The sequence below is a fragment of the Falco naumanni genome, chromosome 3 (assembly GCF_017639655.2).
Source record: "Falco naumanni isolate bFalNau1 chromosome 3, bFalNau1.pat, whole genome shotgun sequence".
Classification (NCBI taxonomy): domain Eukaryota; kingdom Metazoa; phylum Chordata; class Aves; order Falconiformes; family Falconidae; genus Falco; species Falco naumanni.
In genome coordinates, this window is record NC_054056.1 from 74408546 (window position 1) to 74435103 (window position 26558).

Below are 26558 nucleotides of genomic sequence, written 5' to 3' on the forward strand. Positions count from 1 at the left end.
CTATCCAGAGTGGTAGCTTCGTGTGGAACAGGAAAACATCTGTTCATCACCACTAACAAGATTAATGGATTCTGCTTTCCTTATACCCATTCAGCTTTGAGAAGTTGAAAAGGACAAAACCAGCCATTTCTGAATCCTTTTGAGTGTTTCTTTTTGGTCTGGAGGGCAGGAAGAGAAGCAGTCAGCCCTCAGCTGTCCTTAAAAACAGCTTCTCAAAAGTCTTTAATGTAATAGCAACACAGTCCCTTGAAACTCTTTGGAAAGTATTACAGTTAAAAACTGGTCAGTACTTAGCTACAGGCTTCATTTTATTTAAAAAAAAATGATAGCTTAAGGTAATGTAACCTTGTCTTTCAAACCATTTCCTGTAGCCAGCCAAAGCGCTCTGGGAAGTAGGAGGGAATGTGGAAACAGCAGTTGCTCAGGGAATAAGAGGTTATAGTTAGCGTAACAAACTTGCCAACATAAAACTCTCAGACAAGTGACAGACAAGCCATGGTGTAGCACTAAATCAGTTGAAATGGTATTATAGAAAGTTTCCAGCTTTAGCCTGTTCTGATGATTTTATTTTTTTAACTTCTGTTTGAATATTGCTGCTGTTAGATCAATTTGTACATTTACAGCTTTCTTATTCAAGGGATCAACACTGGGTGTATTGTACCACTCCACCAAAATATTTTTAATAGCTAGAATAGTTTGTGTAGGAGTAGAATAATATTTTAGAAATTCTACCTGGGAGAGATTATAGGCCTTTAAGAACTACTAGAGCCGGATAAGCTATATTTAACAGAAACAGTTCAAAATATGAGAACCAGCACGGCTCAAGTGCTACATCTCCAGCCTGATTAAAGACATATTAGAGAGATTACTTACCACTGCATTTCCACAGACAGACCCAAAACTGGAGACCTGGCAAGAGTCACAGCAGAGAAGGGCTGTTCTGTGTCACACAGGAAGGCTGCACCACCTAGTGTCTCCACAGGGAGGGTGAGGTTCTTGCTCTGAACCGGGTCCCCTTCGGCCGTGAGAAGTAGCGTCACAGGGACTGATCAAACCTATTTACTTACAGATTCTGCCTTGTTCTAAAGCAATTCTCCAGCAGTTACAGGCGCGGTACTTCACAGTAGTCAGAAAAAAACTCACACTGAAATTGCTCTAAGAAAGCGATTTCAAATTTTATCATGCTCTCGTCTTCCTTCCTTGAGTTACTAGATAAAGGTAAGTAATGTAATGAGGGTTATGATCCTTTCAACTTAAAATCATCATATGCCAGTCACTATGATCATTTGGCCTCCAAATTTATGATCTTTTCTTATCTTGATTTCACAGATTCTCACTGATTTTATAAAACGAGCAGTCAGAGCTTAGTTTAGCAGTAGAAAAATTTTATTATAAATAGATTTTTCAAAGTTTAATGCATTATTCTTAGTGGAAATCCAATTGATATTAAAACAAGTTCCTTTATAAAACCACTATCTGGCATGCTATTTTTCAGCTAAGACCTCATTTTGTTGCCTCTTCCAGAAATTTGCTCTTTCATCCCAGGCTGGCAGTCTCCAGGTCAAAGCCCAAATATCAACTGAAGAACCAAGCTATTTCATCTACTTGATATTAAGTTTACAAGCCATCTGATTTCTAGGAATCAACAATGAAATTAAATACTTAATTTAAAAAGGTAACAAGCAGCAGAGGAGGAACATCTCACTGCATGAATCACACATCAATATAGAAGACCATACATTTACTCAAGAATTAAAAATATTATTTCTCAAATCACAACACTATAACAGTAAAAGCACCAGTTTAGACTTAAACTTAACATGGCTCTATATTCAACCCTGATTCAATTTAAGAAGTTCTGTATTAAACATTTTGCTCTCAGTTAACATGACAGTGAAGATGGCATCTAAGAGTGAGAAAAAGCTACCAACAGTTTGATTAAGAAGCCCAGTAACTGCATACTTTGATTAATCAAATATTATTCTTTTGCTTTATGAATCAATAGTAATTGTTTTCTTGAAAAGGGTGAAGCATCTTCATACTTCCCCCAGCCTTTTCCAAGAGGTGTACTAGCAGTGGCTGCTGCTGTGGATTTCAGGTTAGCCAACAAACTTCTGGGTTTGTTTTGACTCCTCTATAGAGAAATGTTTTTTCTGTTCATCAAGTTCTTTTTGCAGGGAAGACACTGTTTCTTCAAGCTCAAGAACACGTTTAGCCCAGTTCTGAAGACTATTCATTTCCTGATCCTATGAGGATAAAGCTGCGTTAGGTATGTGAACACTCCAAGGGCATTTTCATGTCGTTGATTTTCTGCTTCAGACTATTTTACTACAACAGTACACATCTTGTTATTACTATGCCAAACGGTGATTCAGTACTCACATCTTCTGAATTAATTTTATGTAATTTAGAGGACAGCAAACTATGGGGCCATTGAATTAGTTAGAGACCAAGTCTGACTAAGAAGCTGATGCTTAAATGCTTAAGCACACTATGCAGAGAATTGCTGTTGTTCTAAGAACCAACTAGCGAAGGTTTTCCTGTCCTAACCTGTAATTAGTGAAAGCAAAACTGGTCAAATCAAAACTCTTACCATAGTTCTAAGTCTGCTAACTAGGACTGCTTTGAGTGGGCAGAAGATGCTCTCTAATCCTTGTGGTTAACAAAATTCACCTACCTATGTCTTTGAACCAATTAAGAAACAAGGTTCAAGATGAATAATTTTCAGACTTAGACTAAGAAGCACATGAAAGGTAATTCAGTGTTCAAAGTAAAACATCACTAAGCAGTCTTACACCTGCCTTGCTTCACTCGCAGATTGCATCTATGCCTCACTTGTAAAGTGTCAACAGTTTAAAATTTTCATTAATCTAGTTTATACCTAAGGTTAGATGCTGTCAATTTTATTAAATCCCTGCTTTTGAAGAGAAGCTTACTTCTAGTTCAGTATTAAATAGTTTACCTGCCCATATCTCTTATCTAGCTTGGTCACCTCTACGGGAGTATCAGTATAGCTTTAAAACCATAGATCCTTAAGTCTCGTACTAACATTTGTGCACTGACACCTTGCTTGCCCTCAACAAAACACTTTGTGACTAGAGTTCTGAGCAGTATTTACTTTGCTTGACAGTAATTGGTGGCATCTTTAGATTAGCAGGTTAACTCTGTGCTGACAAGTTATAGACTTGGTCAAGTTAAAAAACTATTCTTGTCTTACAAGACAAAGTCAGGGAGTGAAACGCAAGGGCTCTGAGCTCATAATTCAGGAAAATGCTAACATCAAAAGAATTTAGTAAGATTAAACTGTGTTTTTACACATACAACGATGCAGAAATAGCCAGTACCAACTACAGATACAAATAGATTAAAGTTGCTTTTAAATTGTTGACAAACCTTGAGCATGACTGTATGCTTCAGTTCACTGTTCTCTTCTGCCATTTTTCTGTAGCCTTCAGTAGCTTCTAGCAGCATTTCATTTAATTTCTGTATTTTAAACTTCAGAGATTTTATAAGCTGAAAATAAACCCCATACACACTGAAGTTCAAGACAGCATGTTTTACATTAATTTTGTTTATGACTAGAACTCAGATACTGTAGGTATTTCCGATTAATACTGAACAGTGCAAACAAGATCAAAGCCATGAAGGAGTCTGCTTCTCTCAAGCTCTAATGTCCCAACCTATCATTGCTAGTGATAAAATGGTGGAGCATTCATGTGCTATTGTGCTGAAGCTACTACATTTACAGAGACCTGTCAATCAAGAGACCAGCACAGACTAAGCAACTTCTGGAACAGTCTGCTCCTTTTCAGTAAAGGTAGTTAAAAGAATGCTCTTGTCTCATTGACACTATTCACATAGTGAATCGGAGCACAGTTACAACAGATAACTTCACCTTTCTGATGGGAATATTGATGGATTAAGTCTTGAGAGAGAAAAACTCTAAACCAGCAAAATTAATGTTATAACTCTATCACTAATTTACTTCTACAAGGTCGGAAGGAAAATATATAGGTTGCTAAAAAACCCCACACTCTTTGTCCATATTTAATGGCTGAATAGGAAGGGGCGGGGGGGGATGCAGGGAAAAATAGTGAACTGTTCATCACACATCAACAGATGTGAGGCAAAGCAGCAGACAGGCACGGATGGAATCAGCTGCTTTAAACGGCTCTCACTTCAGTTATTGCCAGGCAGCAATCCCATCATTCTAACACTTCCTAGCCACACAAAACAATCAATACTGTATCCCCATATCAAGCATAAAAGCCAGACTTTCAAAGTTTGAAATTGACATAGGAAATGGAAAATGATGTAGAGCTCTCAAGAACAGCATTACAAAACAAATGCCAGGGCCATAACATGAGACATTAAACTTGGTAAGGAAAAAGTTATTTTTGGAGCACACTTTCTCAGCAGAAAGGGATTAAGTTCACTTTCTATTTACAAGGTTTATTAGAACCAGCTGGAACTATTTCTCCAGCCCCTACTCCTATTTGTCTCTAATGAAAGGAGCAAGGCTTGTCTCTTCCCTCCTCCTCATACCCTTTAAACATGGGAAACTAACTGTAGCCTTACAAGAAGCTCATCCAAGGTATAAATTAAAAATGCAATACCTAAAAATTTGTTTTCCATAACACAGCCTAAAGCTCATAATTTCCGCCTCTATATGTTATTCAGAACACAAGGATCTTGTTTGTTTGAAGAACAGACATTACCTTTTCCTTACATTTAAAAGGACAGTGGAATTCAAAACTTACAGAAAGGACTGGTTTAAGGCACTATTTTAGCTCTAGGTCTAAACTGTTACCAGGTTCTATAACCATTCCCTTGAGCATAAGCAGGCAGCATTTCAGGAAGAAAAGCACTGAGGCCATGGCAGAAATGTTTGCAACAAATTCCAGTACAAGGCTATATACTTCCCCACTTCCAACTTGCATCATGTTCATAATGTGACTTGTTACAGTAGTAGGTACCTTTACAAACTAGAGTAAAGCCAGAACACAGCCAATCTCTCACAAGAATAATCTACAATTACACAAGGGCTTTTTTGTAGACTTGATACCTATATGCAGGATTCTTCATGCTTTTGTCTACAGCATGTTGACCTTCTGTCTACATGTCTACCTTTAAACATTGAACCATGCCAGAGTTTAGGACCATTACCCCCACATTTGTTAAATACTAAGCAAGAGCTACCTCTTCTTTCTCTTTGCATTGTTTCTGCAGTCCTTCATTGGCTCTCTTCATCTTGTTCATAAGATCTATAGTCAAAAGAAAAGTTTTCTTGTTTATATACAATACCAAAAATAAATTGAACTTTGAATATCCAAGATTAGATTCCTACCTAGTTCCATGTTACTTTCAGTAGTCAGTACATTATCTGAATTCAGGCTTCCCAGAGCCAACAGCCTCCCTGACTGTTCATCAAGTTGCCTCTCCAATTGCAGTATTCTTCTCTCCCTATCCTGAAAAAAAGGCACATGGTAGAACCAGTCTAAATTCCTGCTTAACCTGATGCACTACTGTACATCCTTCAATTATATTACACATGTATATGCAGATTTAAAAATAATTTCACAGGTGGAAGTTATGATGTTATAGTTGAGAAATTACAGTAAGGAATAACACTCTGATTGCAAGACCTTCTAGGAATAAGTTACTTTACACAGGAGTCAATTCTTCAAGTCTGCAGATTTCCAAACTGTATTACAAGTAACCATATGGCAGAAAGGAAACTTTGGTGCATCTGTGTTAAACGCTGTTGCCAGTTAGCTTCCTCAATAAGTAAGAAAATATTTTATAGAACTGAATTTTAACCTCAGTCTTTTTTCAGTACCCATCAGATTGCTAGGGTGGTATTTCAGAGTGAGAAATCAGACATGTCACCATCAAGGAAAGTTATTCATCTAATTCTGGCTCTCTGAAGCTGCCTACTCAGATTCCATGTTGTGCTCTCCTTTGTCAATTAAGAATTTTATATCTTAGGTCAGTTTATCATCTGACTTGCTACCAAGGCCATCTTGTTCTTTAACTCTTCCTTTATGCACCCTTATGGTCAGTGTGAGAGGCAGCTATAAATACAGAGAGCCCTATTAACACTTTCTTCCTCCACCCCAAAATGGTGTATACTAGGGGTTAAGTGAACAAAAACAGAGCCTAAGCGGGGAAAACACAAGTGTTAAGGAGCTGGAAAGCCAGAGGTCATTACACACAGTGTTACTTATCAGCACCTGAATGGAGAGCTGCAAAAGCAGAAATGTTTAAGTATCAGAATCAACAACAGAAACCCACTTCCCTCATGTCTTGAAAGGAACTTGACTACCAGTGGAGTGAGACAACTTGTTGGTTCCTGGACAGGAGAGGGCAGGGAGAAAGCACCTCTGGCATACACCACAGTTCTATTCTTCCACTACAGACCTTCTGAAAAGACTGAGACCCACAGGCCTCACCTGTTGCCTGGATACACTGAGCCATCTATGCAGAGGCTAGAAGTGAAGACTGATAACAGCTGCACATAGCTAACAGCTCAGTTGCAAAAGGAATAAAAACTTGCTGATGCCAACTTTAAGCAGTTCTAGGTGTAAGTACATTCAGGAGATTAAGTTCTCCCCTGCATAAAGTTTAATTTCTCACCACAGTTTCTTATCCCACAATCCTCCCTCTAGACCTTCAGAGGTGAGATCCATTATATTTAGAATATCTACCCTGTACTAAGCTCCCCACCAGCTTTTCAGGCTAGCTTTTTACTCTTGTCCTGGTTTCAGCTGGGATAGAGTTAATTTTCTTCCAGGTAGCTGGTACAGTGCTGTGTTTTGGATTAGAATGCAAATAATGTTGATAGCACATGGATGTTTTAGTTGTTGCTAAGCTGTGTTTACACTAGGTCAAGGACTTTGCAGGTTCTCACACCACTCCACCAGCAAGTAGGCTGAGGCACACAAGCTGGGAGGGGACACAGCCAGAACACCTGACCTGAACTGGCCAAAGGGATATTCCATACCATATGATGTCATTCTTAATATATGAACTGGGAAGCTAGCCACTGGCTGCTGCCCAGGAACTGGCTGGGCATCAGTCAGTGTGTGGTGAGCAATTGCACTGTGATTCACTTGTTTTGTATATTGCAATTATGTTATTATTTTCCCTTCCTTTTCTGTGCTATTAAACTGTCTGTCTTGACCCACAAATTTTACTTTTCCCCAATTCTGTCCATCCCACTGGGGTGGGGGAGTGAGCAAGCAGCTGCGTGGTGTTTAGCTGCCTGCCAGGTTAAACCACAACAATTTTATAGCCTACAATCCCAAGGATCTCCACAAAGCCAGTCTGCTGTATACACCATCACTCTAGGTGTTCCAGTTATTGCACTACAGAGTTAAAGATGAGTGATTTAATTGAAGTGTGCCCTCAACATCAGGATGTTTAAGCATACACTACAGGTAGCGTTAGACAGAATGACATCTCTATCCTTGTTTAGCATTGGACACCAGAACAGCCAGGCTGAACTGCTAGTTATTTTGACCATTCAGTGTTGCATTTAGGATTCCTGAATGACTGTTAAGGAAAAGCAGAATTTACAGTTAAGAAGGTAGCACATTTTTTTAGCAGCAGTCAAGTCATACCTCAACTTTCTCTTGTTCAGCTAGAAATTCTTCTATGGGAACATAATGGTCTTCAATTTGTTCCATTGCGCACACATATGCATGTTTCTTAATGGCCTCTTTATACATTTCAAATTTGCTCTCCAGTTTTTCTTCATAACTGTCTTTCATATCTTCCAAGCGGTTGCTGAGGAGAACATGTTAGTTTTATTTAGTATCTTAGCATTGCAGCCATTACAATTTGACTACATGTGTTCAACTAGCAATATCAAAGATAGATATCTAATCATAAACAGTTAAAAAAAAAATCAAGAAGTATTTTTCTTCTTTTTATTCTCAATGATCACAGAATCATTTAGGTTGGAAAACACCTTTGAGATCATCAGGTCTAACTGCTAATCCATGACTGCCAAGTCCATCACTAAACCATGTCACTAAGCACTGCCTCTATGTCTTTTTGAAATGCTTCCAGGGATGGTGATTCTGCCACCCACACGGGTAGCCTGTTCCAATGCTTCACCACCCTTCTGGTGAAGAAACTTTTCCTAATATACAATCTAAACCTCTCCTGGCATAACTTAAGACCTACAGACTTGCACCAAAGCATAACCTGCACTTGGCATATACCACAGAAAGTCCTATAGAAGAACACATACTTAAGATCTGTCAAAAAGGTTTTATAGAAAAATCCACCAACATCCAGTAATAGATACGACTACACCCAGACCTGGTACTTGAGGCATAATTCCAGGGAGTATCTTTCACATTGGGCAGGTTGGGTTTTGGGTTTTTTCCATTAAAGATAAGGCAAAATGAATTTGGATTTTATTATTTCAATACATTAAACTATTCCTGTCACAATAAAAAAAAATTGCCCAGCAGTGACACAAAACATCAGAGAAGAATCACTGCTGTTTCATGTGTTTGGCCAAAGGCACCCAAACAATTTTAAAGTCAGTGCAGGTGTTAAACCATAGCGTGTTCAGCTGGACATTTAACTTGGGGTTTGCCTCTGTTAGCAACTAAAACAGCAGAAAACTGATTTCAAGAGAACAGTTACGAGGAAGTGAATTCAGCTTCAGCAATCTAGACACTTGGAAAACAAAATCCCCAAGTAAGTAACATCAGTGCAGGCAGCCACAGTAAGCTACCAACCAGTTCATAAATCATCCAGGAGCAAGAATTCAGGAGAGCTCAGAGATACAATTAGAACTACCTTAAGCACATGCATGCATATTAACATGACCAAGTGTAAGTTTTGGAACAATCACAAGCCTCAGCGGGGTACCTGTAACAATCTTTTTCGTCTGCTAAATACTAACAGCTAGTCAGGACAACCTCCACTAATTACAAATTAAACAGAGAAGAGGCCAACAAAAAGCAGCATTATTTTTTCATTGTACATGGGAAAAGGCTGAACCGTACAAGTTACTTTAACGTTCTTCCTTCCCTTTTCATCAGAAGCTTTGAAACTGTCCAGCCCTAACTTCTCTAAGTAACAAGAGTATGCATGCCTTGAATATACATATATATGTAAATACATGTGTGTGTATATATATATAATGTATACATTTATATATGGGGAATTCTTCCAGTTGAAGCTGACTGCAACATGACTTGCCTCCAGGCTTCCTCTGTTTCCAACAGCTGTCGGAACATTGCTTCTGCCATTTCTCTACGTATCTTCACCTCCAAAAGGATTTTACTTTGCCTTTCTGCAACTAGCTTCTCCTTCAGGTTCTCTGTAGTTTTCAAGAGATCCTAAATTTAACATATTTCAGTTCAGAAAACAAGCTAGAAATACATATTGATGTGCATGTCAAATGAAATATTCACACAGCCAGCTATTTGCAGGGCACTTCTATAGGCCTATAATTTGCAGGGGGACTGCACCAAGGGTTAAGTATCTGCAGTGGAAATCCACATTTAAAAGGCAACCTTTCTCCATCTTGATGGTTTCTGCTATCAATAAGTTTACTACTGTTTTAGCATTTAAATGTTAACTTGTACAACTTTTTAACATAAAGCCTACTTACAGTTTATTATTAATAATAAACAAGTTTATTCCTATCAGATTGTATAGCTTCATTTTCAAAATGCTGCATCTTAACTTGTTCCTGCTATTCCCAAAAAAGCAAACAACTAAACAATGTTGTTTTAAACACATATACTGCTTCCCTACTCTTCTTTAAGAATCAGTTGAATTCCAAATTTAGCACTTGACCTAACTAGAAAGCCACAGGCAGCCTTCCACAACTACAGTTGTTCCCTCAGAACCAGACCACTTTAAGCCTAGGTCTGCCCGACACTGAGCGGAAGCTTACAGTTCTCATTTGATACAACTTCCAGCACATCTCTGATGGTAAAGATTCTAATATTAGAACTAGTAGCAATGATTTTCTTGGGTACAATTTTGAGTAGATGCACATCTACCTCATGACTCAGAATGGTGATGTCCACTTCCTCTTCTGCTGCAGAGGTTTCAGTGCTGTCAGGAAAGTCATCTATAGATGTGCTAGCATCAAAGTGGATGATAGGTTTGCCATTGCCTCCAACTAGCTTGGGTGGAAAATAACCAACATTTTTGGGTAGGACTGTCTGGATTACCTGGAAATTGATTTATCAATGCCATCAATATTGCAGATATCAGAATACTGTGAAGAAGTGGCATGAATGCATTGTTGTATTTAGATTAAAATTTTGTTAATGTTCTTGTGATCGTTAATTGTACATGCCTTTTAGCAGACAAAACCATTTATCAATACAAATATAAGACTTCAGTACTCTAACAAAGTGAAAATGGGAAATACTATCCACTAACAAACTTAGTGTGCTTGTCTAGAACAGTGTTTTCTCTCCTCCTAAAATACAAGGGTTTAGTGTAGTTTCCTAGAAAGTTAGTAAAAAGCAGAAAATCCCTAAAACATTTGTTCCTTCCTGAAATACTGTGACCAGGATTCAGCAATTCATGGTAGTTATGTAAAGATTTTATGTATGTCATAGGACAACGTATCAGAGAAGCTTGTCTCTGCAGTGCACACTTACCTTAGGATGAAATTTGCAGCTGAAGGGAATTAGAAAAATCTTGTTCTCTGAGATCATATTAGAAATGCCATTACAGGCTTGAAACCTGTCAGAACTAATCCATGGTTCCAGGCTAGAAAAGGACTTAATTTCTGCCATGAAACACAGCATAGTCCACCATCCCATCCCTTGCAAGCAGCAGCTTCCAAGGAAGCTAAATAAACTGAAGACCAAACACATCAACCCCAAGTCCTGAATTTAATGGACTAACAAGCAGAGCTAGCAGAAAAAGCATGAAAACATGTAGATTTAGCAGCAGGGGTTTTGCCTTCAAAGGAGAAGAATACACTACCTTCAAGCACTAACTTACCAATAAAAAGTCTTCTCTTTTATTTGTTATTAATTACTTGCACTTAGCCAAATAGGAGCAATGCAGACACAAGGGATCTCATTTAAGACTACAAAATAAGAAAGCAGCTGCTACTTTCTGTCCAAAAAGTTTTGGAGAGCTGTCATCTTGTGCAACAGATGCTTAACCACACACAGGTTAAACAATTCATTAAAAGCTTGAATCAAAATCTTGCATTTGCTCAGACATATGGTATAACTGCTCATATCTGAAAGTGCCCCAACTACACAGAATTTCGGTCGTGTAGAACTGAACCAAACCAGACAGCTGCAGCTATCTTAACTTCTTACCACAGGCAGGTTTGAGGATGGGCAACACTACTAGGAACCTTTTAGAGGTAAGCCACATGCAGAATATGATGTGTCAAAAGTCCAAATCACACTCAAGTTCATACAACCTGACGAAGAGGGCAGAACAGCAGGGAGAGGAGTATGCTCTTACCTGTTTGGCTAAAGCTGAAAATTTCATTACATGTAGTGTTTCACCATATGTGGAAGCATGCTGATTAATGTTTACAATCATACAAGCTTTGCCTTTTCCACAAAAGAATGGCTGAAACAGACGAGTCAATTTGCTCTCTCTGAATGGAATATAGCTTGGCTTCGTCCTCACGGAGAAAGGAATAAAATTGTGAAACAAAAAAAATTGTAAAATTGTGATACTTAACTTGGCTTAATACTCTTTCTCTCTTTCAGGAAAGAGACCCAGTAGGATGCTCATATTTAAGCCTAAGCTATTTCACATCAAAGAGCAAGTTCTTTCCTAGATCTCACGAGTTTTCCAAAATCCAAACTGTTTAAAAGTAGTACTGCACCACAGTTTCCTAGTGTTACAAAGCAGATACTGGAACAAGTCAAAAGCTAAGTACAGGACATATGTCAGCTGTCTGATGAATCCACCTGTATAACTTGGAGGTGGAAGGGAAGAGGACAAACCAGGAACTCTGTACACAGAGTGTATTGCTCATACACACACACACTAAAAAAGTGTGGCAGTTGGCTGCTAGCTGCCCTTTTTTATTTTCCACAAACAACAGTTTTAAAGAATGTTCATTTCAGGTATTCCAGTGACATCTGTAATAAAGAATTTTGTAGAGTTCCATTTTCCTCAGACCACACAAACCCCTTGTAGAAACAAAGGGATGCTTAGGTTTCAACCCAAAACTTGGCATGTTGTTTAAAACTTATCACTTACTTTGGATTTTGATTTTGCTTCAATGCTGCAATGCATTTTCCAAGGATATGAAGAGAATTATTAATATTTCCTGCTTCTTTTAGTCTATCTCCAAAGGCTTGTGTTTTATTACACCTCTCTGATCCAGCCAAGTCACAGAAAGACAACCTGCGTGAAAGAATTATCCAGAACACACATATGAACTTATTTCTAAACAGTATGAAATTAGAACATAAACAGTATGAAAAAAAGAACATGTCTTTTTATTTATGTGCCTGAAGTGTAAATGAGTGACTCATTTCAGCCTTCACAGAATAAGTTGTACTTTAATGTTGACATTTTGTCCGTGAGACTATGCAAGGTACTTGGGATAAATGCACTAAACTACCTATCTTCCCATTGTATATAAAGATACTGGAACATTCAAAATTGCTGCTTCTAATACAGCCTATTTTGCACATTCAAAAGAAACCTGCTTGTAGCATTCATATAAAACTCTGCAGGCATTTTTATATAAAGAATTCAGTTTAGGAACCCAAACTTTGTTGCAATCCTAAAGTATTTCCAGACAAGATAAGAGGAATTTTTTAAGCAGTTTTACATAGCAGTACTATACTACAGAAACAGTTTAACAGTCACCTTCAACAGTTCCAGCACTGAGAAGACTGCAAGACAGTAGCATGCTTCTCTACACGGCACTCTGCCTCTTTTGGATACAAAGCCATTTGTTCACTATTGCAAATAAGGGGCCAGAAGTCCTTCCCAGATCACCTCAGAGGTCTTTGTTTGGCTATAGATCACCTCAGAGGTTTTTGTTCAGCTGTAGCAATTGTGTACTACTAAACTCAGGCCACTGAATTGTCCCTCACAGTACAATAGGTTACTGTCAGAGGCAATTATCCTGGATAACCAAGAAATTTCATCACTTTAAAAAAGTCCTTGAAATACATAAATTATCTAACTTGCAGTGTTTCCTGTAACTGAACTATTACTCACCGATACATACAATTATTTATATAAAATAACACCTTTGTAAGATCATAGCTGTTTACACAGCTGAAATAAGCACATATTAATACTATATATATTAAAGCACACGTTTCAGCTGCATGAAAGGCTATGACCTTATGATCTTTATCTTTTTCATTACACAATGAAGAGCTTTTTTCTTCCTTAAGGTGAATGACAGTTTGTATGTTGCTAACAGCTGCGCTGCTGCAAGCTTTACCAGGGGACTACACCAAGACAGGGAATGGCGAGGAATCTCCTCAAATTATCTTTCCTTAAATTATTTATCACTGTAAGATCTGATATTAAGAGGTGTTCTGACTGTGAGGTATATATATTCATTACCACCTCTGCTTAGCAGAGGCAAGCGAGAAAACCGCAGGAGCTAGGACTGAACTAAAACACTGTTACAAGCTGTCCTCATTTTTCCACATCAAGCTAAAATAGACAGTTAGCTAAATAAACCAAACAATAAAAAATAAAAAACAAAAAAAAACCCACCTTATCAAGCCAAAAGATTAGGCCACTTCCTCTAAACCACAAAAGAACCGAAAGGTGTAAGGACTTAGCACTACTCTCACAGGGTACACCTATATTAGCATTTTAGATTAGAACAGTTTTTAAGCAAATCACTTTGTTCCCTCTTACTGTAGATTGCACCATAGAACAGTCCCAGAGCATGTCATCTACATTCTTTTTGGATGATAGACTTGAATTTGCATTCCAGAAACTCATCAAATGTGCTGCAATAAACGCTCAACCCATAAACTCTAGTCTGATGCCAATGTAGAAAGATATACTGGCACAGCTTGCACCTGGAATCTTCAGCACCAGGTGCTGCACTCCAGTGTCAGAGATTGGCTTCTATCAGCCAGCCATTTGAATTCTGCTCACCAGAATATACAGTGTGGTATTACATCGTATTTCTCTGTCCCCACCTCCCTGTTACGTCAATCAATATATGTGTATTTCCCTCATTTTATGTACTACTGAGAGTTTTAAAGTTTGGCTGAAGGAACCTGTTAACAGAACCAAAGAGTCAGGGAAACACTTCTATGCCTGTCCCTGCTGGGCTTCCAGTCAGTTTTATGCAGCCAGTGGAGATCCGATTTTCTTCTCAGCTCTCAGAGGGTTTGTTTGCTTATTAAAAGAAAGTTCACTGGTTTAGCATGCTTACACCTTATCAACTTTTCTAAAATATTTACATTCTGACAAAGAGCTGAAGCATTCACTTACTCTGAAACTCCAAGAACACGTGGCTGGTGCTCATCAGCAGTTAGCTTTAGTAGCCTGATTGAAAATATACTGTGACTGGAATGGAAAGAGGTCCTTTTTAATAACCACAATTAGGAAAATCAAACAGTCACTGAAGTAAGATTTGTAAGGTACAGAAAGTTTAATGCTGAAGAAAACAAGAATTAATTCACTAATTTACATTAGTTACCTTTACAATGCATTCATTCAGCAGCAAAAAACAGCAATAAAAGTTGTATTTTGTGACTTTCCATTTTTTTCAATACAGGAAAGGGCAAAGTATCACATGAAGCCTATAAGCTGTCTTGGAAAGAAAAAAGCCAGTTCACTTAAGTCTACTAATCATAAGATGAGTACTCGGGTAGCTACTTCTTATTCAAACTTCAAGCAATATCTGAACCCAGTAAGTCTGAAAAATTAACTCCTTAGAAATAAATAGGTGGGGAAGGGAATAAGTTGAGGTTCGATAGTCCTGTAGTTTTGCCTACTTCAACATACAGATTTGTTCAGTTTTGAAGTTATTCTGTTTTCTAGAAAGGTTGAATTTTTAACACATGAAAATCCAGTTATTCCATTTTAGACAAAGGTACAGTCAATACGCTGTCTGAAACAAAAGAGAAAATCCCAGAACCAGAAATGCCCTGTCCCCAGTTTATCCAGTAAATCAGGAAGCACAGAAGAAGCTTCTCCAGTATATATTTAAAGCAGTGCTTTACTCCTCAGTACCAACCCACAATTTAAGAATGAAGTTTCAAAAAAAAAAAAAAACAACAACAAAACCAAAACCACACACAAACAAAACATCCAAACCCAAACAAAAACAAATTAGAAAACAAGCTAAGTAGAAGTCAGCATGAAACTTAATGGCAGCTGTCTTCAGCCAATACAGAACAGCATTAACTCCCACTTTTTAGAGAAAAAGCAGGCTTAACACTATATCCGCTAAATATGCAACAAGGCCCTTTCACACTTAAAGGACAAATTCATTAGAGGCCTTCTTACTTGATTTTAATGTCATTTTCCGCAGAAGGTATACCACCTCTATTTCGTCTCCCTCCAAGCCAGATCCTCCCTGATCCCTCTCCAGAGCTAGCAGCTTAATTCTTAGGATACCAAGTAAACTGTTAGATCTTCTAGATTGCTGTCCTCTAACCTAGCAGCACTGAAGGTACTGCATGACTCACTCCTTCCTGCATCCCCTACTGACAGGCTCCATGTTTCCAAGAATTATACTGCCAGTGCTGAAGAATTATCCAGCTTTTCCTTCAGCATCCTTGCACAGCCATTCCCACTCAGCACCATTAGCATTTGCCAAGATGTATAGCCCTGTTGGCACTCAAAAGTGAATACGATTTGGTCTTTTTGCTTGTCCAATGCCATGAATAGCAACCCAAGTCCAGCTACTGTTGAAGTCACAGGGCCTCTTCTAGCTTTCTTCCAGAAAGAATGTCATAATAAAACCAGACTAATCACAGAAAGTCTTGAACTATTATTGAAGTGGTTAATTTCAAACATTCTAAAGTTTTCTCCTCCCTTCCCCCCCTCCCTCTCCTTAAAAGAAAAGGAACAGAGTATGCTTATAATTAGAGGAACAAACCTCCTACTTGATTGCTCGTTCATTCTAGTACAAGCAAAGCTTCGGTTCTTGTTTCCTATTTTTAGTATTTTGCGGGCTTCTTCAGTGCTCTGAACGTTAATCCACTTCAAGTCTGTGAAAAGAGACCCTTTACATACACTTCTTATCATCAAAGCAGTTCTGTGAAACTGCTGAGGTCATACAACTATTATTACCTTTAATGTAAGAATTTCCTCCTTGATCCTCACAAATTCTTAAGACTCTGCGCTTCGGAGTTTTTGATGTAGATAATACGTTTAATAGGTCATACACATATTCATTGTAAATTTCACAAAAGGAAATCCACACAGATGCTTGTGTTCTTTGGTGTATATTAGTCCTATATATCTCAAGTGGAATAAAGTTCTTCTCTGCCAACCCAGAACAGAGAAAAAGTTCAACAACCAAACTCATTGATAAATTTTATTTACAGTATAGAAAGCCTTCTAAAAGGAGGAGGCTTGTGTCTGTTGTACAGTATCTTGGATTAACTTCTGAATTTATCAGAAAACATTCAAATTTCTCAGCAGTCACCTGCAACCAGACAGTGCCCAAGTTCTAAGCCATTGCCTCCCTCTACCACAAACTTCCAGCAGTCTACACATGAGCTTTGCAGAACTAAGCCTCCCTTTTCCGCCAAAAGGAGCAAAGCTATCAAAATATTTTCACATATTCTTTCTCCAGAGCTGAGCCATTAAACTTTGGTTGAAAATTATATACAAGTTATATATATAATTTTTTATATATATATGCACTTTGTAGTATAGTAAGAGTTTTTAATCCACCAGCAGTTACCCACTTACATTCCTAAATTTCTATTCACTTTATTTTACCTAGTGAATCAGAAGGAAGATTTTCTGAAGTACAGTTCGAAGAATCCGACTCCACATCACACATATTTGTTATATTATTTGAGAGGTTTTCTGTCTCCTTGAAAAAAATAAGAGACCATTACATCCACATGAACAGACTACAATAAGAGTTGAAGCTAAAATTGACAGTAACTCCAGTATTTAAGATTTAAATATTGTAGTAGTATTAAGCATTAAGCTACTCTTCCTCTGGCTGCAAATAAAATGTTTTTAACAATACTGAACTAAAAATCAATAAATGCTCTTTCCTTCACAAGAATTATCACACTCTGCTACTCCCAGCAACCTGTTCTGAAGGCAAATTGCTGCTAACTTAGGAGACTTACTCTACAAAAGAAGGTCCTCTGTCAGACTGCAAATGCACAGAATGCCTTTATGAACTACTGGACAAATCTGAGTAGTACTTCAGTCAACCAAAAGAACTGGAGAAGTAAGTTTTTTTCAGGGAGAGATGGCAGGGTGGTGGGCAACGGTGACACTAAAGCAGCAGAGATTCCTAAGTTACTTTTGCAAATCACAGGCTTGTGCCAGATCTGTGAGAGTATGAGTCAAATTTACTTTAAGGCCTCAGACAGACTGTAACAATAGCTTCATAAAGGACTTGAAGACCTGATAAACTAACAGTCTATGTTGGTTTATTTCACACCAAATTAAAAGGCCATTAAAAATCCTGTACAGATAAGAGCACAGTTTAAGTACACACTTTTTTTTTTGATCTAAAGAAATTTGGCAAAAGAAAAACTGCCAGGACTTGTCAAAGCATAGGCTTCAAATTACCCCTAGGAAAACTAGTGTAACAAAGTAGGAACTTCCATTGTTTAGAGATTCCAACCACACACGCCTCCCTCCCCACTTTTTATACACCAATACAAATTTTCATTAGGACATTCACCCCGATTTCCCAAACCCCAATCCCAATAGAGGGTCATCCTAAAGAGGAAAGGGGAACAGATTCAAAGTAGTTTAATGTTCCAGCTATTTGAATGCAGTGCTAAGTTCATTATGGATTGTCTACCAATGCCTCTGTTACTCACCTGCTACATCCAAACCAAAATGTTTTACAAACAGAAAAGTATGAAGCCGTACTTTCAGATCTTTCATCTTAAAGATAAAAAGCATAGGATTTCATTGTCATTTAGAAGTGACTATTTTTCAAAGACTGCACTGTCTATACATTTATGTTCTTGAGTAGTTACAAGTATAGCCACAAGCAAGGATTCTGCTCATTCTATTTGTGAATTATAGAGCAGAATTCTAAAGCAAGGTATGGGACTGACATGCATTATACATCCATGCATGTCAAAACTGTAATGGAATGTAAAAAAAACCTCAGTGAAACAGTACTTGTGCATGTGATAAGTTTTTGTAAAGGTATTTCAAAAAACTAAGTGTTAGCTGTGAGTGAATCGCTAGCTGTGCTGCTATACCATTCTTCAAACCATCTTCAGAAAAGAACATGAAGATGACTGCTTGAAAACAAGTGGGAACAGGAACTGACATTGTTTGCCAGCAACAGAAGCTGACATTTAATAGCAAATACAAGGACAGGTGGTAACAGGAATGCAAGTAAAGAAGCTTTTAATCCAGTAAAAACCAGTATTTAATCCCATGAATGGAACTAGTAGGGGGAAGGAAAGAGTGGGTGTTAACCACTCCAAGCAAGCATTTTTGCAGCAGTACTGCATACAGAAGTCAGTAAAAACTGAGCAGTAACTCAGAGCAGTTTAAACAGAAAACGAAAGGAACAGCAAGCTCTTTCTGTATGACACGTAAACTAAGCCTGGGAAAAGGGCCTACAAAAATCCACATAAACTAAAACCAAGCCCACCAAACCGTATCTGCTCTCAGATTACGAGCTTGAGTGAGCATCCAAACAGTGATGCTATTCATTCACAGGCTATCAAGAAGCACAGCTTCAGTGCTGGGGATAGCTGAGCTATCACTATAGAAGCATTGTAACACGTAAGCAAGGTCTTGTCACGTATTAGTTTCTAGGTGCATTTTCCACATTTCCGTGCTGGTGGTGAAGTCTTGCTTGCTTTTCACTGTGGTGCATCAGCATCTAGAACACCTACTCCAACATTCAGTAACTAAAATCAGACTGTGATTTAACAGAAAAGAATATTTGTATAGACTTATCTTCAAAATAAGATATTTGACCTGTTCTAAGCCCTGAGGTCTTGTGTTTTCCTTCTTGCAAGCTTGTATGTTCCATAAAGTTTGTAAAAATATTTACCTACTATCCTCCTCGTAATCTCAATTTTTCTTTAATACCCCCACCCCAGCACATGCACACACATACACAGTGTGACTGAGCTTCTGAGACACTCAAAATAAATACGCAATCTTTAGCACCTTTTAGATTTTTCACCTGAGATCTTTCCTCAAAAGTTAACCAGACTCAGACTAAACAAAGTTTGGTTTGCAAAATTTAAATTAAGCAACAGAATGTAGACTGGAACTTTACATATGAATTTGATTCATAGAAAGATATTCTTTCAGAGCTAACTGGAGTACTTTAACACTAGTATTAAAGGCCACAGAAAAAAGAAAACCTAGCCAATCATTACTTCTACACTTCGCAGAATTCAGAGTTGCTTTGAATGACAATCAGCTGAGCCTACTGCCTTTTGGGATTAAATGTACAGAATCACAGTTTGGGTTAAAAATGTTCTGAACAAGAGGAAGCCACCAGACACCTTGTCACAATTTGCAACTTGGCTTAGAAGCCTAGAACAGTCACTCACAAAAGGGTGCCCATTTTCTGGTTAGACCTATTTCTTATACTGGAAAGAGAAATAACTAGATAATGAGAACAGGAGGCTGCCACAGTAAAGACTCCTGTATTTTACATACAATCTTTAGAGACCAGAGTTAACAATACATACAATTCTCTAAAGCAAGCTGTAATCCTTTCACAAAATTAATTTTGTGGCATCTCACTTCACTTGCTGTATCATAACAGTTTCTTTATGAAGTTACATAAATCACAGTTTAAAAACTTTTCAATATGCCCTAAAACTGCCTTCTGCCACAAGGGATTCTTCTGCCTTCTTTGCTGCCCCTGCTACGACATTGCCATCCTCTCTGCTAAGCTAGTATTGCAGTCTGAACAAGCGCCCTGAGATCCAGCCTAGGAACCTGATCCAAAATAAGATTCACTTAACAAGCAGGCTTTTGACAGGTCAGTTCTCAGAGACTTTTCAAGGGCTAGTGTTACCACAGTATCAGAACTGCTCCTCTATAGAGATCCAGGCTTTGTCTTTGCAGTGTTTTTTTTGTTTGAACTGCGCACTGCCTGCTACAGAAAGTTCTTCTAGTTTACCCTGAGCTCCAAAGACAGCCAGTTGCCTTATTATGCCGAGGTTCACCAAGTATTCATACTGTAGATTTATGTAAATCTAAAGAATCAACAGTGAAACAGATTTTATTAGTCTGTTAGACAGGAAGCTTTGAAGAAGCTTCATTCAGTAACAAGGAAGTATCTTGTCACTGACCTCTTTCAGTGACGCAAGAATAGCAGTTTTTATGGCTTCTTCTTGCTTAACTTGTGCATCTTCTAGTTTCTTAACATCGTTACTTAAATATGGTTTGAAGTCCATCTTCAGGTAATGTCTCCCCCTTATGTGGTTAAAAATCACATCAAGTGAGCGAGGTAAAATACCAGAATCTTTTGAAGTCCCTTGAAAATAACGAAAGATAAAATGTGGACATTCATATAAACTTCTCATTGGATTTTGACTTGGTTGTTATGTATGCTTTTTAACAAACATTTTATACCTTGGATAGTGAATGTCTTGCCTGCATTTGTCACCCCATAAGTAAACACCAGTCCACTCACACCATTAACGTACGCTCTTACCATCTCTTTCATTGAGCCTTCAAAAAATTCACTCTGAGTAGTTTCTGGTCCAAAGACCTTTGAGAAGGGGGTTAAAAAAAATAAAAAGGAAAAAAAAGGAGTGATAAATGGCACAAAGAGGTTTAATGTATCAAAATATTAAGCATTGATTAATAGCAACTAGTTTTTCAGAGCAAGCTGACTAGGAGATACCAGCTTAGTTTTGTGTCTTGACTGAACCCCTTCTGGTTCAACATTTTCCGTTGGGTTCTCACAGGACGCCTGCTTAATTCTGAGAGGCACTCAGGCTTGCACTTATTTTGTAATATTTTCCTACTCCTAAAATAAGCTGCTGAGAATGCTACTAAGCACGTACTGTTTAGTAGATACTTTCAAGAGCTCTGCTGGTGATGCACAACTCCCTCCTCACCAGTCACCCACAACTGGCAAGAAGATCAGCATTACAATGGGCTAAACGATTCAGTGCCTGGAGCTCTCTATCTTTTGATACTGTGAGAACAGCATTTCTTGCAGTATGTAACAGAGTTATGAAATTTAATTTCAGTATAAAAAGTTTAAGCAGTTAGGCTGCTATTCTTTCAAAATAAATATTCCTAAATACATGCTTACATAAGTCCCTTTAAACATGTGGTTTCCTCTAACACTCCCCAGATGAGGGCATCTGCAGGAACAGCACAACCACAGTAAGTCTGTGCCTACAAGAAGCTTCTATAGCATCTAATCAAAGAACACAGAGCTGCCACAGAAGACTCCTAGTCTCATCTAATAGGCACCTCCATTGTAATACAGCTTTCTTGACAGTCTAACAGTAAATAAGCAAGCTCTTTCTTTTTTTAAGGCATGTACCACCACACGTAATTCAAAAGAAGAAAAATCACATTGCATGGTATAGTAGAAAATTCATTTTTTATCATAACAGTGGGGAAAAAACAAACTATATCTAAAAATTAGGCAAATAAATATTTGCCTACCTGAGAAAAGGTGAACCTGTGTACAGGATGACCAATCCCTTTTTCACTGTTTTTTGTTGCAGAAGACTCTTGGGGCGCATTAAGAATTACTGTCTGGGCATCTTCAATAGCTACACAACCCTTAAAAAAACAAGACAAGGTAAACCAAAACACCACATAACATTATTCATGAAGAAAGCTATCTGGAGAGGGGAAACAAAACAACAACCAGAACAAACAAAAAAACCCTAGTGTTTTTATCTATTTACCAGAGCTACAAAGAGTTGCAAAATTTACATATAATCTCTCAAGGTACGTAACAACTACAGAGATACCCATTCCATATGAAAGCCAGTGCGTAAACAAAGTTAAGGCAATTGTCTGGAGTTTTCTAAAAGGTATAAGATTTTTCTAGGATTTTTCCAACATTTTTTTTAAATACTTTTAAACCCTGGTATTTTGTGATGGTGGCTTGCACAAACCTAGCTATGAAAACAAAACTATATAGAAATCTACTGATTTCCCACTTCAATCATTTTCAGTGTGAAACAAGCTGTGACCAGCACAAACGAAGTAAAAAAGGTCTGAAGCATTATCCTTTGACCGATAGACAGCGTTACCAGTAATGAAGGAAACTGAATTAGTTTCAAATAATTTGATTGCTATTTCTCAATTAATTAAAGATGAGATACAATTACCTAGCACTCACTAATTAGATAGATATAGAATGTAGCATCACAGGAAAATTGACAAAAGAGTTATTTTAGACCAGACAGGTTACCAACAATACAAACTGAACTACCCGTATAGCTTAAGTGTCTTGAAGCACCAGTTGCAAGGACTGATTGTAACTAAATCTGACATTTATGTTTAGAGGCTGGCCAGGGCCGGTAAAACTAATAATCCATGTGTAGTATGTACATAGGAAGAGCAGTACTTCCTAGGAGTCTCAATTAACAGGTCTGTTTATCAACTGGTATAGAAGCTTTAAGAAGCTGCATACTGAACTTAAACCAATCGCTTGCTTGCTGTGCCAGGCTTCAAACCCACATACTCCTCCCACATTACCAGGAACAGGTATGCAGGTCAGATGTACTAAATTCTAGAGAGCTACAGCGGAATCCAGTACCTGCCAGCATGTGCCATCAGCTTCCGCTGGCCTCATAAATGCTCTTGAGTACAGAGAGGCCTCGAGGTAGTCAGATCTGCAGAGCTGGAATCCAGCTGGTAACATGTCATTCTCGTCGTCTCCCCCAGCTAACCCCACAGGTAAGCTGGCAGGAGTTGGACTATTTCTGGCACTGTACATAACATTTATATCCAAAGAACACAACAGCGGGTGGCTCCAGAGAATCACTTGGCATTTGTATCGAGCATACAGAATTTCATCCAGAGGTCTTAAGCTTTACTTGCATATATCATTACCTCTATGAGCAACAACAGATCAGTTAACCTGCTGATTGTCTCTGTGTAGAGCATCAATCTACAGCTATAAGAAAAAGGGCTTGGGTTTTAAGTTTTTGTTTTCTTGTACGTATTTGGAACAAAGATACTTTCCTGAAAATTATGCATGACAGGGATAGAAAAAGGACCTAAAAATTAAGTTGATCTCTCATTGATTATAGAGATGGGAAGGGTTTGTTGGTTGGTGTCTTTTAGGGGGGGCTGGGTGGTTGAGTGGGTTTTGGTTTTTTCCATTTGTTACCAAGCATCTTCCTCACAGATTCAGGTGATAGTTAAGAGTAGAAAACACTGAATACATTGAAGGCCTTTCAAACATTCATAGTTTTTGGAGGCCGAGGAAAAGCCTTCATAGCACACAAAGCAAGTGACACAGCTAGTATGGTGGAAGATCAAGGTGAAGACAAAAGCTTCTAAAAAAAATCTAGTACAAACTTCAACACTTATATTTTTTCTGCCTCCCTGCTTTTCAGAACAAATAGTTTGACTAATGGTCAGGTAGCCAGAAATTTCCCACTGCAAAGAGGAGTGAGATAGATAACTTTTACAATAATTTGATTTTGTAAATCAGTTTACCCTTACAGCCAGCTCAGGTTGCTGAATGATACCAATCTGGAAGCACTGTGGCAATGCATAGTACTCAAGAACTGCCTACGGAAAGGTAAATGGAAGTTGGGGGTAGAGGGGAAAAATACAGCGAGTGAAAAACAAAGGTTCCAACTGCAGCAGATTAAATGCAATAACTCATTTTTAAAAAGCAAATCAGAACTAATATTAAATCCCTCTCCAAACAGGTTAGGAATAAGAGGTCTACCAGGGTCTGTGAGGCCTTCCAAAGACAAGGGCTGAGGGAGGTGCTGCAGAAACCTTGCCCTTCAAAGACAGCTAAATTAATTCTTTGCATCAGTGTTTGCATTTCTTGATACTTTGCATCAGCATCATCCCCCCAGTGGGGGCAAGAGTATTTCTGAATGAATGTGCACATGTATGCATGTAAAATACTGAGGCATCTGAATCTGACAGTGTAAACTGTAGAAAAATTTGACAGGATGAGCAGCAAGTCACAGGGACAAGGTAGCAGACTACTCAGGCATTCCAAAGAAACTCAAGGGTCAGATACCTCACTTGCTGCTAGAATTGCATACTCTCTTCCATGAAGTTCCTTTGTTTCTTAAACACTGTGCAGCCAAGAGTGACACCAACTTTCCAATAATTTACCCAGTGGAATTTTGCAGAGCTACAGGTGTGTAATTTTACCATGCAAAATTAGTAAAAACTGTGATTAGAAAAGTAATCACCTTTATCCATATGCCCAGTAATTCTGTTTGGAAGTAGTACGTTACTTTCATAAAAGGAAGTCCTAGCTTACAATAGCAAGCGTTCTTTGCGGGAGAAGAACTTACTACTTAATTCTACAACTAACCTGAGATTCATGGTTTTCAAGCTCTGTTATAGAAAAGGGCCTCACTCTCAAGAAGACCTTCAAAGGTTGATACTCCTATTCATTAAAAAAAAAAAAGACAGTTATAATGGCCATTTTTAGAACAAAACACCCCCAAGTCATATCAGCATACATCTGATGCAGTATTTCCTGTTTTACCTTACTGCCTCAGTTTCTCCTTCCTTGTGAAGTTGAGATCCCAAGCCTTCATTTGCTTGTTTACTTCCTAGTGTTCTTAAGTAACCCTTTTTTATTCCCCCTCATTAGTGTTCTTTTATGACAAAGACAGTATTTTGATTTAAAAGGAGTATGCCATCAGAAGCATGAACTGCACTGCTTCCACCTTCTGGTCTCCCTTTGTATTGAATTCAAGATGCATTTTTTAACAGCTGCTCCATAGTACTGCACTTCCATTTTGCATGGAGCACATTCAGTTAATAGATTGACATATTCTTCAAGAATATGCTTCAAGAGACTGCTTCGTTACCCACCATCCAGGCACGAGCCCCTCATAGTCCTCAAAACTATGAGACAGTTCTCAGTTGCTATAAGGTGGGCTTTTCCATCCCATCCCATTATACCAAGGTCTCCCCATGCAGGTGAAGTAACAATAACAAAGAGGTTTTTAGAGGGAATCCCAGCATTCCTTCCTTTCTCACAGAGCTTCCAAGTCCCTACTTTGGCAACTTGCTCATTCAGCAGACGGGTTTACTAGACTGTGCCACAGCCCTCCACTAATCATACAAAATCAAGTCACCGGAGAGAATTCAAATCAGAAAACCTACCATTCCAAAACAGCAGAGGTGACTATACTATCTTCAAAAGTGTACTGCAGTACAGCATTATAGGTTTTTCATTTCCAAGCACCTAGCAAGCTTTCAACAAGGACCAATATGCTTTTTTAGCTTACTAAAAAGAATGGTACAGTCGCATTACATTCAAAGTGCTGTTACTGACATCCTTTACTTCCTTCTCAAAAACAGCACAACACATCACGGAGCACTGACCATGTGCATTTGCTACTGGCTATGATCTATTTGTAATCAGTGAGAAGTAGAAGAATCAAACACATCTTTGGGGCAGGGGAATGCAGCAGTTCTTACTAAAACAATATTTGCCAGAATTAAATAAAAAAAAAGCACGCATTATCAGAAGATGCATTGCAAAACCAGTCCACACCTGCTGCTCCTCTGCATTAGGCAATACTGTTGACTCCATGGGTGAAGGTTTACCCTCTGCATTCAGAAAAGAGACCGATTCCAACATATCAGATACTTCTGCAGAAACACAGCTTCTCCCCTCATCATCCATTGCTCTGTACAAAGGAATTTGTTTAGAAGAAAAAAGGCACTTCATTTTCCCACAGAACAGGCAAAAAAAACACTCAGAGAGCAAAACAAGCCATCAGGGTAGTGTGCATATAAACATGCACTTTTGAAGAAAATACAGCCCACCAAGTTAAGTTTAGGAGCCTGACAGAACCTTAAAAAAACAACTGCTTGTATAGTACATATATATATAGTATATATATATATTTTATAGGGTTACAGTAAGAAACGTGCAGGTGAACGCACACTAGCTGCCACGGTTGGCACCGCTCTCACCCACCGCCTGCCACCCCACCCCCGCAAGGCTCAACGCTCCCCCGGCGTCAGAGTCCCAGCCACGGGGCCCAGGCCGGCGCCCCTCAGGGCCCCTCCGCGGCCCCGCCGGCCGGGCGCGGCCCCCGGGCGCAAGGGCGGCCCCGCGGGCGGGCGGCAGCCGTGCGGAGCGTGCCCGCCGCGCCCCCACCGCCGGTACCTCGCCGCGCACGGGAGCCCGCGACACGCCAAGGCGCGCGGCGGGGGGAGCATTTGAGCGGGGGGCGGCGGGCGCCGATTGGCCGAAC

General features: G+C 38.8%; 1 protein-coding gene across 1 annotated transcript; it reads right to left on the bottom strand.

Annotated features, from left to right (window-relative positions):
• Positions 1 to 26111, bottom strand: LOC121084616 (kinesin-like protein KIF20A). Its single transcript, XM_040586296.1, is given in 19 exon segments — positions 1 to 2117; positions 2119 to 2246; positions 3394 to 3513; positions 5200 to 5264; positions 5348 to 5468; positions 7623 to 7788; positions 9223 to 9362; positions 10035 to 10208; positions 11476 to 11641; positions 12229 to 12375; positions 14452 to 14526; positions 16067 to 16178; positions 16261 to 16455; positions 16918 to 17014; positions 20454 to 20638; positions 20737 to 20875; positions 21790 to 21909; positions 24653 to 24727; positions 25850 to 26111. Coding segments are annotated over 19 exon segments (2541 nt in total). The 5' UTR covers positions 26027 to 26111; the 3' UTR covers positions 1 to 1978.
• Between the last annotated feature and the right edge of the window lie 447 nt (positions 26112 to 26558).